Here is a 17,405-nt window from a genome sequence, read left to right on the forward strand (position 1 = left end):
TTTTTCAACTCTCAGTAACAATCTAACACCAGTTTAAAAGGAGAAGAATAAAAGGGATTAAGGAGAGAGAGGGAGGCTGGCTAGCTAACATAGGACTCCTCCCTGTGTCAAGGAAAGTTATTCTCTCCTCAGCTGCATACTGCTACTAGTTTCCCTAAAATCAACTCTAATTCTGTGGCCCCACTTTGTATTGCACAGGGGAAGTGGCTCTTTGTTGTCCACCTGATGCAATCATGCTGTTTTCCTGACCCTGCTCACATTGTTCCTTACTCGTCCCTGTCAGCCACCAGCTATAGCAGCTCAGTCTCTTCCAGCCCTACCGCACCTCACCTTGTGTCTTTTGCACCCACGCTCTGTCCATGTGGAAGGTTCCTTTCCATGTTTATTCTTTTCCTGTTAAAACTCTTTCTGTCCTTCAAGACTCACTCGTTTGCTACATGACATTTTCCCGGAATTATGGGAATACTTCTCAGTTGTTCCTCATCTCTTCCTCTTTAAACCTTTTGAGATCTCTGTTTATAGGTTGTTGTTTTTTTAAAAACACTGAAGGCAAATCGTGGTCTTATCACCTCCCAGCTATATGACATTGGCAAGGAAATGTCCTTGCTCTGAGAAAGCTCTAATTCCTATTTGTAAAATAGGAATAATAATAGGACCAATCTGAAAAGACTTTTGTGAAGACTGAAGGGGATAATGCATATAAAACACTTAATGCAATGCTTTAGAGTATGTAGTAAGCACTTAGAAATTAACTATTGTCATTGTTACTATTATTTCTCTCTTACAGCACTAACCAATAGCTGCACTATATCATAGTTATTATCTCTTCACATCATCAATCCTGTAATAATTTAAAAGTTTCTTGAGGTCACAAATCCCAGTTTGATGCATCTTTGGCTCTTCTGGAGCATTAGACTCACATAGCAGAAGCTTCATAAATGTGTGTTGAAAGAACAAATGAAAGTTACCTGGTTGATGCTTCAAAGTATTTCGTGGCCCTACACTGGGTTCGGACAAAGCTTACTTCATGAGACACAAAATAGGGCAAAGTAAGATTTTGCCATAAAAATTTGAATTTTAATTTCTTTGTGAAATTACTGTAAGGATTAAAGAGGAAATTTGTGCTTTGGTTGTTAAGATTCTTGATCAAATAAGGATTAGGCAAGAAGTCTGAACATACAGTGAAAAGACTAGAAGAAAATAAACCAAGCATGTCAAAGGAAGGAAATCTAACAAATTCCTAGCTGCCAAACAAACTGAAGAATAACAAGAAGGCAGTATTGAATTGGTGTGTTCAGTGAACGGGAACCTTGAGTACTGAACAACAAATGCTTGTGTGTAAAAATGAGTTTTAGTGGGTTTGCTGCAGCTGTAGGCATTGAGCAGGCTGAAAGTATACTTTCTTGTAGCTACTTGAATAGTGTTAAAAGTAAAAGTAGATTTCTGTTAAAATGACCTTGTAATAAGTAGACGTTACTCTGGTAATAAGTAAGTAGACGTTACTCTCTAATAAAAGTGAATATGTAAGGTAACTATAAGAAACAAAATGAATAGCTCTGGGTAGGTTTGGTAGAGGCATTTTCCCTTAATGTAACCGCTGAAAGTTGTTTCAGTGGCATTTTAGAAAACAGAAGAATGTCCAGAATGTATTTGATTTCAGAAAAGATTATAAAGAAAGCAAATCTGTAAGACATTTAGGTTTTCTCCAAATAATTGAAATCAAAAAGAGAGGACATTATCTTTAGCTGTCCATTTGCTAATAAAGACAAAATGAATTTTCCCACTGAACTAGGTAATAAGATGAGAGGGTAACTAATATCCATTGAGTGTCTATTATTTGCCAGCGTGTTTACCTTCATCATTTAAGTTTATCCTTTCCAATAGTTCTCTATCGTAGGTCTTAATTTTCTCATTTTAAACTTAGAAAGATCAGCTAACTTTCTCACGGCCACTGAGAACTTTGACTAAAACGGCATCTCAAGCCAAGCCTGTCTGGAAAGCATATGTATCATGTCGCCTCCCTGCTATTGCTTATTATAATAGTAGATAATTTTCTCATATTTCTACTTTGTCCTTCAAATGTAGTTAGGGTCCCCTTACAGAACAGTTGATGGGGGACATTTTAAACTGATGAATGGAAACAATCTTCTTTACTCATTAGGACGGATGTTTTGATTTCAGAGATTTGTCTTGCTGGTGTCCTTGAGCACTGCGTCTTCGCATACTAGATCACTAAATATTTGTGGAAGGGGAGGAAGAAAGGAGAAGAGAGAAGGAAGTGCTTCAAGTTCTTTCCAAAAGGCCCCTGAATTATCTAAAAATTATTGAGTTGTAATAGAGATGTTCTTTATATTCAGTTTGTACTCACTTTGAAAAGATCTGCCATTGAATAAATTATCTTGTGAATGCACTAAGGAGCTATGCGTGCATGCTAAGTTGCTTCAGTCAAGTTTAACTCTTTGCAGCCCTATGGACTGTCTGTCCCTGGGATTCTTCAAGTAGGAATGCTGGAGTGGGTTGCCATGCCTTCATCCAGGGGATCTTCCTGACCCAGGGATCGAACCTGTATCTCCTGCATCTCCTGCACTGCAGGGGAATTCTTCACCACTGAGCCAAAAGGAAAGCCAAGGAGCTGTGGTCAAATCCAAAGAGTTATTTTGTTTGAGAAACAGAGATGGCATGTATTATCTGGGGACTCATCATTGTTGCCATTCTTTTGAGAGAAAAATAAGAGATCTCAGTTGCAGACCCATGGGCTGTCGTGTTCTGATGCTCTTTACAGCTCAGAGCACATTGACTTTGGTGGGGACACATATGATTGAAATTCATGGAGGAGCTTCTGCAAATCTCCTTGATACCTTCTGGCAAGCAATATGGTTTCCAGAAATGTAAGAGGACAATAGCCAAGCAGTTCTTTGTTTTTGAGATAAATCCCCAATCTAACCATATAGTTTGATGATGTTATTAAGAGCTCCTCAAGAAAAATTCATATTTCTGTGGCCTCCTTGCTGCAAGACTTATCCAGTCTTAAGCCTGATGGAGCTTCTTCCCAGGTTTCTAATAATCAAATCATAGTTAGGGCCTGAGGTTGGTTGTCACTAGATTCAGAGCCACATCTTGCCACATTCAAAGAGAGAATATGCTCATTTTTAAACTTGTAGTCTAGAAAATACTCAGTTCAAAGAGAGTGAAGCAGTTTTCTTTGTGGAATTTGCACCTGTATATTGTGATAGCCGCTGTTTTCCCGGCATTTCTGGATTTAGACAAGAGAGTAGAAGATGGCAGCACAGGTAATGTAATTCTTGTGACTGGAGAAATCTATCAGAGGAAAAGAAAGATTCTCTGAGAGCACTGGGCCAGTTATAAAGCTATGAAGATATATTACATTCTGTTATCAGAAGAGTGGAATTTACTGTATAAAGATGTCAGACAAAGGGTCTGGTGTATTACAGGGATATAAACCAGAATTACCCAGAAGCAAAGGATGACATTACCAAAGCCTAACTGACTCTTGGACGTTGGAGATATCTGTTTGCCAAACTGCATTCAGGTTGAACTTCCAAAGACTTAATCTGAGGGAAGCAGTGCTCGAGTCCAGGTTCTGTGAGGCAGTTACTTTGCTTTTCAAACATTTGTACTTGACCATATTGCTATTTTCCTGTTTTTTTTTTTTTTGAAAGTGTCTCTCAACTGAGTGAAAATGTGAATTTTAGTATGAGCTGAAATTACCTCAGTGCTTGTCCTATGGAGTTCTATAATTTTGAATAAGGCTCCTATAGGGTTCAAAGTACTAGAAAATACAATAAAGAGATCAACAACCTCAGATGTGCAGATGATACCGCTCTAATGGCAGAAAGTGAAGAGGAACTAGAGCTTCTTGTTGAGGATGAAAGAGGAGAGTGAAAAAGCTGGCTTAAAACTCAACATTCAAAAAACTATGATCATGGCATCTGGTCCCATCACTTCATGGCAAATAGATGGGGAAAAAAATGGAAATAATGCGAGATTTTATTTTCTTGGGCTCCAAAATCACCATGGACAGTGACTGCAGCCATGAAATTAAGACGCTTGCTCCTTGGAAAGAAAGCTATGACAAACCTAGACAGCATATTAAAAAGCAGAGACATCACTTTGCTGACAAACATCCATATAATCAGAGTTATGGTTTTTTTCTGTAGTCATATACAGATGTAAGAGTTGGACCATAAAGAAACCTGAGTGCTGAAGAATTGTTGCTTTTGAACTGTGGTGCTGGAGAAGACTCTTGAGAGTCCCTTGGATGGCAAGAGGATCATACCAGTCAATCCTAAAGGAAATCAACCCTGAATATTCTTTGGAAGGACTGATGCTGAAGTTGAAGCTCCAATCCTTTGGCCACCTGATAGAGCAGACTCATTGGAAAAGACCTCATGCTGGGAAAGATTGAAGGCAGGAGAAAAGGAAACAAGAGATGATAAGGATAGCATCACCGACTCAATGGACATGAGTTTGAGCAAACTCTGGAAGATAGTGAAATTCAGGGAAACCTAGCGTGCTGCAGTCCAGGGGATCACAAAGAGTTGGACGCGACTTGGCAACTGAACAGCAGTGACAGCTTCCTAATCACTAAGCATTCAGTTCAGTTCAGTTCAGTTCAGTCGCTCAGTCGTGTCCGACTCTTTGCGACCCCATGAATCACGGCATGCCAGGCCTCCCTGTCCATCACCAACTCCCGGAGTTCACTCAGACTCGCGTCCATCGAGTCAGTGATGCCATCCAGCCATCTCATCCTTGGTCATCCCCTTCTTCTCCTGCCCCCAATCCCTCCCAGCATTAGAAGACCTCTAATGTATAAACATTCAAAATTCCTGGATAATTACATCAAAGATCACAAGAGTAAAAAATAGATCAGGGAAGACTTATCATTAAATGTCAGGAGGCTCTATTGCATAGCAATCAGTAGACTACTTTCTGGAGTCAGAGGTCCTGATTCACAGCTCTAACAGTTATCAGCCATGTGATCTCAGGCAAGATAGGTAACATCTACAAGCCAAATTTAACTTTCTGAAAAATAATAATAATTCCTCATGAATATGAGGGTTAAATGAAGTGGTTTTTGTTACAAAGTGTGTAGTATGTAGTAAGCACTGAATTAGAGGTACAGTTATTACAAAGCGCTGAAGTTCATTCAACCTTTTAAGAGGCTCAAGATTCCAAAAAGAAAAGAAGCAAATATGTAAGCGCAGTTTTAATTTAGAATCTGTATCTTTCCCTCACACACATAAAAATATCTGTGTCAAATGCTCCCTTCTGCATAAAGTCATTCTTGTATTCCCACTTGCTGCTAAGTCACTTCAGTCGTGTCCGACTCTGTGCGACCCCATAGACGGCAGCCCACCAGGCTCTCCCATCCCTGGGATTCTCTAGGCAAGAACACTGGAGTGGGTTGCCATTTCCTTCTCCAATGCATGAAAGTGAAGAGTGAAACTGAAGTCGCTCAGTCGTGTCCGACTCTTAGCGACCCCATGGACTGCAGCCTACCAGGCTCTTCCGCCCATGAGATTTTCTAGGCAAGAGTACTAGAGTGGATTGCCATAGCCTTCTCCAGTATTCCCACTTACCCAACTAGAAATGACCTTCTCTGTTGATCTCAACAACATTTTTAAACAGAGATTACTTCCTTGCTTCAGCATTTCTCATAATGAAGCCATGTATGGCTTTTATGTTTTTGTCTAATCTCCCCAACTAAATTATAAGCTCTGTGAGGGTAACTACTACTTGTAGTTATATTTTTAATCCCAGGAAAATCCTAATACAAATAGACATTGAAAAAATGTATTTAATTGAATTGTAGATATATTTAAATTACTTTCACTCCTATTTTCTGTAGTATTTGCGTTTTGTATCATAGTAAATTTCTTGAATAGAACATGTGCTATGTGTATCGTATGTTTGTGTTGAAATCACACCGAGAAAAGCGATGTAAATTTTAGAATGGCCATCTCATCTCTAGATAGTATATTCATTCTGGAAACAACTCAATATGAACACCAATTTTAAAATTCAATTTGAATCCAACTATATATTATTATGACTGATGATCTGTTGGGTGTTGAGTCTTAAAATGATTTTAGATACATTAACTTACACAGGTTAGTGAAACAAAAGTAATTTTGTTATATGTAACATCTACATTTCGGTAAATTCAGGTGTGTTTATTATTACTTTATTTTCATAAATGAATTTTACTGTGCTGACCTTTGTCACTGGTGTAAAATCAGTTTCACATGTATGTGAAGATGCAGAGAAAGCAAATTATGGCATTCAAGAGAAATCTTTGCCAGCTATCACTATAAGATTACCTGTTCTATATAGAATGTACTGTAATAATTGACATCCATATTACTATTTTTTAAGAAATGTTAAAGGATGGAGTTTTCCTTCAATATTTCTTTCTTTTTTCCATTTTACTAAGTTTAAAATGCATAGATTCAAAAGTGATTATATTTTGATTAAAATTATTATGTGCTAATATTTTTAGTGAAAAGAAAAAGAAAAGGGTGCATTTGGTTTCAATCCCAGCTATTGTTTGAACTGTCATGTCACATGAACAATGACATTTTATCTGAGGATATGAAGATAGCATTGAATCTGATGGATTGAATATTCTGAACATCATACTTGAAATGTCTGCATTTCACTATATGTGAAATAAAACTTGGAATTCATTCACACTTACATCCTGACATGCTCTTCTCTAACACTGGTATATAATATTGATTTAAATTCTGTCAAAATATTTCCCTCCTTATTTTATCTATATTGTATGTTTAAAATGTTGGAGGAAGTTTTAAAAATGGATAGCTGACTGGTGGATTGGTGGTTGAGTCCTTAGGGATATGCAAGTGAGGGAAAGGGTAAAAAAATTGACATTTGACCAAAACTGGATATGGCACAGCAATCATTAACTATTTATTGAGATAACCTTATAGGATATTTGCTCCTTGCTTCATTCACATTCTCTTTTGTAAAGAGCTGTCAAATTAAAGTTAATTCTTCTGTGAGATTTCAGGAAAGGCATTTTAAAAGACTTTTCTTAAGATCACAGTTTAGTTGATAATTGTATGACCAGCTTTAAGTTGTGTGAAAAAAATTAAAGTGATGATGAAAAGGAATCAATATTTGTTTTCAAAGGGTGTCTTGCTATCTTAATAAACATTTGAAATATTCCAAACCAAATAAAACACCTGATAGAAAAATCAGTAAAAAACAAACAAAAAAAAACAGCTTAAGTTTCAGTAGCTTTCCATTTGATATCTAGTCTCCAGTTGAATGGGGCTTCCCAGATGGCTCAGCAGTAAAGAATCCACCTGCCAGCATAGGAGATATAAGAGATAGGGGTTTGATCCCTGTGTTGGAAAGATTCTCTGGAGAAGGAATGGCCAACTATTCCAGTATTCTTGCCTGGAGAATCCCATGGACAGAGGAGCCTGGTGGGCTTTAGCCCCTGGCGCCACAGACTCACATACAACTGAGCAACTGAGCACACACACACACACACTATAGTTGAATGGATTAGGTTGACTTGAATGATAACAGCAGAGGAAGGCTATCCTAGCTTTCCTGATCTAGTCACCCCTTCTTTCAATCATTTATTCAAAACACTATCTTTAAATGCTGAAATGAAATACAAAGAAAAATGTAAAATTCTCCTAAACTTCATAGTCCCAAGTGGTGCATGAAAATAGGGGACCAAGGAGAAGCAGAAACTTATGATAAAATATAGTAAGAGACCCTTGTGCAGGAAAAGCAGACAGAAGCCCCCAACTCTGCAGGAGGTAGGAGAAAGATATTTTCACAAAAAAACATGTCATTTAACAGTGAGAAACTTTATTTGGGGGTGGGTGGCTCCAAAATCACTGTAGATAGTGACTGCAGCCATGAAATTAAAAGACACTTGCTCCTTGGAAGAAAAGCTATGACCAATCTCAACATGCATATTAAAAAGCAGAGACATTACTTTGTCAGCAAAGGTCTGTCTAGTCAAAGCTATGGTTTTTCCGGTAGTCATGTATGGATGTGAGAGTTGAACCATAAAGAAAGCTGAACACCGAAGAATTGATGCTTTTGAACTGTGGTGTTGCAGAAGACTCTTGAGAGTCCCTTGGACTGTTAAGGAGATCCAACCAATCAATCCAAAAGGAAATCAGTCCTGAATATTCATTGGAAGGACTGATGCTGAAGCTGAAACTCCAATACTTTGGCCACCTGATGCAAAGAACTGACTCATTGGAAAAGATCCTGATGCTGGGAAAGATTGAAGGCAGGAGGAGAAGGAGATGATAGAGGATGAGATGGTTGGATGGCATCACCAACTCAATGGACATGAGTTTGAGCAGGCTCCGCTAGTTGGTGATGGACAGGGAAGCCTGGCATTCTGCAGTCCATAGGGTCCCAAAGAGTCAGTCACAACTTAGTGACTGAATTGAATGTAAAAGTAGTAAGAATTTTCCAGGAGAATCCATGGGGCAGGCACTGAAGGCCGAGAGAACAACGTTTGCACCGGTGTGCGCCGGTACATTTGAAAACTGGAAAACTGTCTTCACCCTTGAATTGCTTAGGACCCACTTTTTCATTTCAATGGATGCTGTGAGTAAAGGACAACAGAGAAAAGCAGATTCCCGGTTGTGCAGTTATTTACATTTGTTGAACATTACCATACTAGATGTTAAACTAAATCTTGTTAGGCCTTTCCTCTACCCAGTGGGTACCATCTAATTAAGAGGACAAGCAAGGCAGGGATAAAAACAGCGTCAAATCAATCAGCAGCTGTCTTTAAAGGGCCCGTAGCTATCCATATAGAGATTTATAGATTAACTGCAGCTCTTTGAATTGCACTGGAAAGAAAATTGGCAGCAGCTGCAAACTACACAGTGCAGATTTATTTTGCTTTAGGCAGCCGAACTCAGGTAGGTAGGCTGCCCGTTCTGGTCTCTCCAATATTTAATCGTGTCCAAGGGTAGCCCCAGTTAAGACACCCATTTGTAATCCAGCTGTGTTCTAGGCTGCCATCAGTATGCATAAATTTACTAAAATCTCTAAAATATTCTGATTCTAAATAATAAAAGTGGAATTTTATATAATTGGGGGAAATTCAGCCAGGAATTTGTAGAATAAGGTATCTATTACTGTAATTCTAAAACCATAGTGACTGAAATCTCTCTGTCCTCTGAAAAGTTATTGGGAATAATCTTTATAAAGTTATTATAGAGCTATAGTTAAAGGTATCCAACTTTGTGCTTGTTTAACACAGGACATAGAATCCTGAAATGTTAACCTTTTTAAAAAAAATTGCATCTGATTTTAGTAGTTAAATGTTAGTCTAATCTCAACTACATATGTCAAAGGCAAGTTTTTTCAAAATTAGATATATTAGTTATGTTGTTTAGAATACTATGTATGTTATTTGAAATACCAAGAATTCTAAAATGAAAAAAATATTTCTTTTTGCTTTGATTATTCATATCATGGTGAATTAATGGCTTAATTAATGTAATTATATTAAAATATATATTTAATATTAAACCTGAATAATATTTATGCAAGAGCCTGGGTGATCAGTGTGAGTATGAGGCTGTAGGGATTTCAGATCGCTGAACTAACTCATATGCATTTCCTTATCTGTATTTCAGTTCCTACTTGTCTTGATTCTAGTGTTAGATCTGTTTTCTTTCTCATATTGACTATTTATTCTTCATATTTACATTTTTGCTGAACACTGAGCTAGAATCCTGATATGACTGTGAATTTGTGCAGGCCCCTGAAGCACTCTGAGCCACCATTGACTTGTCTTTAAACTAGTGATAATGACATTGGTTCTGCCTCTCTGATAGCAGAGCTGGAGGTATCAAGTGATTTGGTGCTTTTGAAAGTGTCAAGTTACACACAGTTGAAGAAGGTATCATATTGACTGTATATCTCAAAAAGCTTGTGTTTGCACATATTATAAAGGCAAGTTTGTCTTATTTAAGAAAAGTATGACCTCCTTTGCAGAAAGAGGCAACTTACGAAGAAACGCCAATACTCCCCCAACAGTTTGCATGTGTATCTTTATACTTGCAAGTGTGGATGTGGGTGTTAACTGCATCTGATTCCCAGGGCTTCAATTCCATTATCCTGCAGGTCAGGATTCGTGGAGCAATACAGTCACACCTCCTTTCCTATCATCCTTCCCTTACTACAGGAAAAAGTTAGGTGGCCAATTATATCATGAGATAATTCCTCAGATATTAACCACTGAGACTAAACAGCTGGCTGTGGTATCTACTTCTGAGAAATTAATGCTTGGGGCTGGTGCATGGGGATGACCCACAGAGATGTTATGGGGAGGGAGGTGGGAGGGGGGTTCATGTTTGGGAACGCCTGTAAGAATTAAAGATTTTAAAATTAAAAAAAAAAAAATAAAACATTTTAAATCTTAAAAAAAAAATAAAAAAAAAAAACAAAAAAAATTTAAAAAAATAAAAAACTAAAAAGAAAAAAAAATACATAGAGAGTAATTAGCCTCCAGTTAAAATACATAAATTTAAATTTTAAAAAAAATCCTTATCCTTCCCTCTCTGCTCCTCTATTCCTTCCTACTATTCATTTGCTTTTTGTCCAGATCTTTTTGTGTTCAAAGTTTGTGGATGTATGCACTATGTATGTACTTCAAAATACAAACTCTTTTTTAATAGATAATTTGTGCATGTTTTTGTTGGAAAGAAATACCATACAATAACAAAGATAAAGGTACAATTTAAAATATAGTGTCTTTGAAAATCTGTCTTTGAGTAACAAAATTGTATCTTCATTTCAGAACATGATGAGTGTGTCACAAATCAGCACAACTGTGATGAAAACGCTTTATGCTTTAATACTGTTGGAGGACACAACTGCGTCTGCAAGCCAGGCTATACTGGGAATGGAACTACATGCAAAGGTAAAAGATTTTAAATGCTAATACCTCTTCCATTAGGGATGGTGCAATCCATCTCTTCTTCCCTCCATCCTTTTTCATCACTGTTACCGACCTTCTGGGTATTTCCTACAGCCATTGAGAACTTCAAAGTCTAGCTCATGTTCTTCCTCTTGGATTACATCCGTGTTTAAGTGGCCAGCTGTTCATCAACTCTGATTTAATGTTCCATGACCTCAACCACAGTGGTTTTTCACCTCTATTCCTCTCAAGCAGACCGTAGCCATAAACATACCCTAGGCGCTTTTGTACAGAACTGCTCTATCTTTGAAATCTAGACTTTAACTTTTTATTGTCTAACCCCAAGTCGCTTTGCTTACAGTTTTTCCCCTCTCTTCTTTTCATAGTTTTTCATCTTTAACCTCTTTGACCTTTCCTTTTCATGAAGTTTTCCAGTCTCCTTCCAGGTTCATATATTTCTTTTTGAGTCCAAACATAACAGTTATATTTTCTCAGCTAGTACTAGTACTAGCAGTACTAGTAAATTTGTTTTACTACCATGATTTACTGTAAAATATCTATTTGGGATCAGTCTGACTGATTTTCTTCTCTATTTTCTCTCTTGAGCTGTTAGGTACTATTTAACTGGGAATATTGGGTTTGTATGTATTATCATCTCTGATTTTACCTGGTTTGTCAATACCAATCAATAATTCTCAGGTTTTCATTTCCATCAGTGGATTATTCAGCTAGTCTACCATATCCATTAATTCTCTCTTGCATCCATGCTCTCTTTTTCCTTCATCAGATGAGCTTACCTCCTAGTTCGCAAGGGAAATAGAGGAAATTGTTTTGGAAACTCATACTGACTTCCATAGGATAAAGTCCATATTCCTTATTATGTCATATAAAACATATGATTTGCCTAATTCAGGCATTTTAAGCTTAAAAACTGCCCATTCCTCAAATACACTGTCATGGAGATTACTAAAATTAATTTTATTTGATGCCATGTATATGGGAGGCAGGAAATAACAATAAATGATTATTAATGCAGTGGCCTTGGAGCATGAGTCTAAGGCCTGTTCTATAATAATACACTGGATGCAGACATGGATGAGCCAGAAGATTATTCTGTTTGTAAAGGTTATGGAAATCCATAATTTAGAGCATTGTAAAGATCTACTCATTTAGGGGTCCAAATCCCACAAAGATTTCCTCAGAATCTAGACTGACCCAGAGAAAAGCTAAATCCATAGCATAGTATACCTGAACCCTTAGGACTTCCAAAGCATCTGGGTGTGCTGAGAGTTAGGATTTCATCATCTGGGAGCCCAACCTTCTCAGTCTTAGTTGTATTTGACTCTCACTCCTTATTCATATGAAGAGTAAAGTTTATAGTGTAAAGAATTCTTGACGCCTTGAGTAGATGCAGATAGAAAATTCTTTGAAATAAGGAGAGCTTTCCAGGATCTATAAATTTCTTCTGGAAATTAGGACTGTAGGTTGCCTGAGTGAAGACTCTCCAGTCCTCTGTGCCTCTCTGATGGGAATGTCAGAAGCTGGGAAGAGATGCAGTTTAGCTGTAGGATCTGCATCCTGTCCTCCATCAACATGCTGATATCTTGCAAAGTGCTCCAATGAAGATATATACATGATGTACCCTTTCTTTTTATGAGACTTAAATTCCTAATCTCTTTGCAAATTCCTGGTGACTAGGTATTGTTTTTGCCTAGGAGGAAGACAGATTAGGACCTAGAATCAAAGAAGTCCCACAGAATCTCAGATTTCTACAGTTTACCTCTCTGAGAAACTACATCTTAACTAACTATAGGAAGCATGTGCCAGAAAATTAGAGAAAAAGCTTTTGCTTGAGGCCTGGAAAATGCTGGTGTGGTTCATCCATGACAGACCTGGCCAGGCTGAGGGAGTGGCCCTGAGCCTTACAGAAACAAAGTATAAATTGAGGTGGAAACAGAAGTTTCTAAGGGTACAGAGTCTTACCTACCTTGTTTTTCTCACTCTTTTTTTTTTTTTTGGAAGCCAAACCATCTCAAAACATCACCCTTGCAATGGCTTGAAGCTTGGCTCCCTTTTCTACTCACAGAAAAACTCCCCTCACTCACAAACCCACTCTAACACAACAGGCCATGAAGTTCCTTTGCCCTGGATCCTGACCTATCCTTTGCGGGGGAATGCAAGAAATAAGACCCCTTTGGCAAATTCTCATTATTGACGAATTCATCCCTTTAGGATGGATTTATAGCTTTTTGAAAGATGGGGCATTTTTCTAGTATTTTTTGACATTTTGGACAGTGTGTAGAATGATCAGAGCCTCATAGGATTCAATCATTTCTAGTTTCTGAGTCTCATTCTCTAGATGGTGGTTTGCTCTTTAGGTAACTGTCTAGGATAGTTGCCATTTTTTTATAGTTTTAATTTCAAGATTTTTAGATTGTTATAATGAGATTTAATACTAATTATGAATATGAAATTATAATAAGATGTATAGTTTGATGTCAACATCTCCAAGGCAATAAAGAGAAGCTAGTTTGAAGAATCTTGAACTGCTTCTTTATAAAGTGCTAAAATCATGTATCTGAATTATTTTAGCATTTTGCCAAGATGGTTGTAGAAATGGAGGAGCTTGTATTGCTGCCAACGTGTGTGCCTGCCCACAAGGCTTCACCGGGCACAGCTGTGAAACAGGTAAGGATATCATACTGTCTTCTAGAAAATGAACTTTTACACCAATGTATGAAGTAATCCATGAGGAAAATAGTCTTTCAAGTAGGCTCTCAAAAGCATGATTCTATTAACATGAAAGCTTAGGACACAGGAGGTAGAAAGTTTCAGTGAGAGGTACTCACTGAGTGTTTGCCCAAAGTCTAAAGAGGTTTTGCAGCTATTATAACTAGAAGCATATTGAACTTTCTCAGAAAAAAAAAATATCTGGGATTGCCTAGGATTTTATGACTTCATAATTCATTTTACTCACTTGGAGCCCTGTATTCCTGGAAATTATATGATAATATCAAAACATGGAGTTCAAGCTTCTGGTCAGCTCACTTCCTGGAATATACTACTTCCTGCATCCACATTTGAGATGTTTTAATAAATTTTTACCTGGTCCACTTAATGTTTTCTTCATAGTCATATATTTATAAAATCTTTAAAGTTCTCTACTCCTTAATTCTTCCTCTTCCAAGTCCATTCTGAACTTACTCTTTCTGATAGAGACTAATACTAGAAGCTTTAAAAAATATTTAAATATATATATCTATACACAGTATAGAGCTTATGACTCAAAGTAAGATGGTTTTGTCCATTTAAATATACCTTAAGAATTTTAAAAGTACATTGATTATTAGGTCCTAATTAAAATCATGTCAGTAGTAGTTTTGGTTGCTTTGGGTTGCGTGCCTGCTGTTGCTTTAGTCATGTCTGACTCTTTGCACCCCTCTGGACTGTAGCTCTCCAGGCTCCTCTGTCCATAGGATTCTGCAGGCAAGAGTACTGGAGTGGGTTGCCATGTCCTCCAACAGGGGATTTTCCCAACCCAGGGATCAAGCCCACATCTCTTATGTATCCTGCCTTGGCAGGTAGATTCTTTACCACTAGGAAGGGCCACCTGGGAAGCCCTGCTTTGGGTTAAATGGATTCTAATAGCAGATTAAATGGATTCCTCACAAAGTCTGATTATTCTCCCTAAGAAAAAGCTGCTGCCACCAGTGATTGGTGGTCACTGCCTCCTATTGCTTTTCATAAATCTCTGTGCAATAGACACAGTGAATGTCCCATCTCCATCCCTCTTGCAGTCATCTGGTTTAATAAACACATCGATCAAAATGTAAGACAGAAAATGCTCTGGACAACTTGGGAAGTGAGAATTTTGCTGAATAAGTACTGCCACTGCACACAGAAGGATGCCCACGAAAGGGCTGCATCACTACGTCCTTTGCTTCTGTAAATTCCTCTAAGTGGTTCTTTGCAAACTTCAGTACTAATGGGTTACAAACGTCTCTAATAGAAAATGCCTAGTGACTATCCTTGATATATGGGGCTCTTTCTTAAGGAGATCATTTCCTAAATCAGGAGTTCCAAAACTCATTGTGCATGTGAATCATTCATAGAGCTTATTAACCACAGATTTCTGATAATTAACTATTTTGGATTTACTAGATCAAAATCAAATACTTCCAGTGCAATGGTTCTACAATGCTTCTATCCCATGATCTCTACTAGTAACCCCCTCACACATATATCAAGGTACATTGTAATTCTCCTGTACATTAACTCCTGTGGTGACTATGTTCTTCGAATACTACAGTATTTTATGCTGTTTCTGGTGCAGAATCTGGTTAGTGAAATAGTGGCATCTTCAGGGCATTTCAATGGTGTGGATTTTTGAAATAAAGATTGTTCCAGAAAATCTGGGATGAATAATGACTGTGCTCAATCCTGCATATCATTCCTCCACTAAAAAATAATTATTTGGAGAGATTGTGAAACTGTGAAATGGCATAAGATTAATATGAGCAATGTAAAATTTAAAACTGGAGTTAAAAATAACCCAACAGAATATTTAGCTTTCTCTTTATAATTATCCTTAAACTTTCAGTCTATAAGAGGAGAGTCTCACACTTGCTCTAAGTTCATTTCAGTTCAGTTCAGTCTCTCAGTCATGTCCAATGCTTTGTGACCCATGAGCCTCAGCATGCCAGGCCTCCCTGTCCATCACCAACTCCCGGAGTTTACACAAACTCATGTCCATTGAGTTGGTGATACTATCTAACCATCTCATCCTTTATCATCCCCATCTCCTCCTGCCTTCAATCTTTCCCAACATCAGGGTTTTTTCAATTGAGTCAGTCCTTCCCATCAGGTAGAAAAGTATTGGAGTTTCAGCTTCAACATCAGTCCTTCCAGTGAACACCCAGGACTGATCTGCTTTAGGATGGACTGGTTGGATCTCCTTGCAGTCCAAGGGACTTTCACAGTCTTCTCCAACACCACAGTTCAAAAGCATCAATTCTTCACTGCTCAGTTTTCTTTACAGTCCAACTGTCACATCCATACATGACCATTGGAAAAACCATAGCCTTGACTAAATGGACCTTTGTTGACAAAGTAATGTCTGTGCTTTTCAATATGCTATCTAAGTTGGTCATAACTTTCCTTTCAAGGAGTAAGCATCTTTTAATTTTATAGCTGCAGTCACCATCTGCAGTGACTCTGGAGCCCAGAAAAATAAAGTCTGATACTGTTTCCACTGTTTCCCCATCTACTTCCCATGAAGTGATGGGACCGGATGCCATGATCTTCATTTTCTGAATGTTGAGATTTAAGCCAACTTTTACATTCTCTTCCCTCACTTGCATCAAGAGGCTCTTTAGTTCTTCTTCACTTTCTGCCATAAGGGTGGTATCATCTGCATATCTGAGGTTATTGATATTTCTCCTGACAATCATGATTCCAGCTTGTGCTTCTTCCAGCCCAGAGTTTCTCATAATGTACTCTGCATATAAGTTAAATAAGCAGGGTGACAATATACAGCCTTGACGTACTCCTTTCCCGATGTGGAACCAGTCTGTTGTTCCATGTCCAGTTCTAACTGTTGCTTCCTGACCTGCATACAGATTTCTCAAGAGGCAGGTCAAGTGGTCTGGTATTCCCATCTCTTTTAGAATTTTCCACAGTTTATTGTGATCCACACAGTCAAAGACTTTGGCATAGTCAATAAAGCAGAAATAGATGTTTTTTCTAGAGCTCTCTTGCTTTTTCGATGATCTAGCGGATGTTGGCAATTTGATCTCTGGTTCCTCTGCCTTTTCTAAAACCAGCTTGAACATCTGGAAATTCATGGATCATGCATTGCTGAAGCCTGGCTTGGAGAATTTTGAGCATTAGTCTGCTACCGTGTGAGACAGGTTATGTTGGAGAGGTCTGAAAGAATGTGATCCACTGGAGAAGGGAATCGCAAACCACTTCAGTATTCTTGCCTTGAGAACCCCATGAACAGTATGAAAAGGCTAAAAGATAGGACACTGAAAGATGAACTCCCCAGGTTGGTAGGTGCCCAATATGCTACTGGTGATCATTGGAGAAATAATCCCAGAAAGAATGAAGGGATGGAGCCAAAGCAAAAACAACATGCAGCTGTGAATGTGACCGGTGACAGAAACAAGGTCCGATGCTGTAAAGAGCAATATTGCATAGGAACCTGGAATGTCAGGTCCATGAATCAAGGCAAATTAGAAGTGGTCAAACAGGAGATGGCAAGAGTGAACATCGACATTCTAGGAATCAGCAAACTAAGATGGACTGGAATGGGTGAATTTAACTCAGATGACCATTAGATCTACTACTGTGGGCAGGAATCCCTTAGAAGAAATGGAGTAGCCATCATAGTCAACAAAAGAGTCTGAAATGCAGTACTTGGATGCAATCTCAAAAATGATAGAATGAT

At 38.0% G+C, this 17,405-nt stretch overlaps 1 protein-coding gene across 2 annotated transcripts in view; it reads left to right on the top strand.

Annotated features, from left to right (window-relative positions):
* Positions 1 to 17,405, top strand: part of NELL2 (neural EGFL like 2) — a 380,317-nt gene that overhangs the window by 264,901 nt on the left and 98,011 nt on the right. For both annotated transcript variants that reach the window (XM_005680058.3, XM_018047900.1), the window contains exons 15-16: positions 10,838 to 10,960; positions 13,550 to 13,645. In XM_005680058.3, coding sequence (XP_005680115.1) covers positions 10,838 to 10,960; positions 13,550 to 13,645 — 219 coding nt within the window. The remainder of the gene's footprint in view (positions 1 to 10,837; positions 10,961 to 13,549; positions 13,646 to 17,405) is intronic.

This window comes from Capra hircus, chromosome 5 (genome assembly GCF_001704415.2).
Source record: "Capra hircus breed San Clemente chromosome 5, ASM170441v1, whole genome shotgun sequence".
Taxonomy (NCBI): Eukaryota; Metazoa; Chordata; class Mammalia; order Artiodactyla; family Bovidae; genus Capra; species Capra hircus.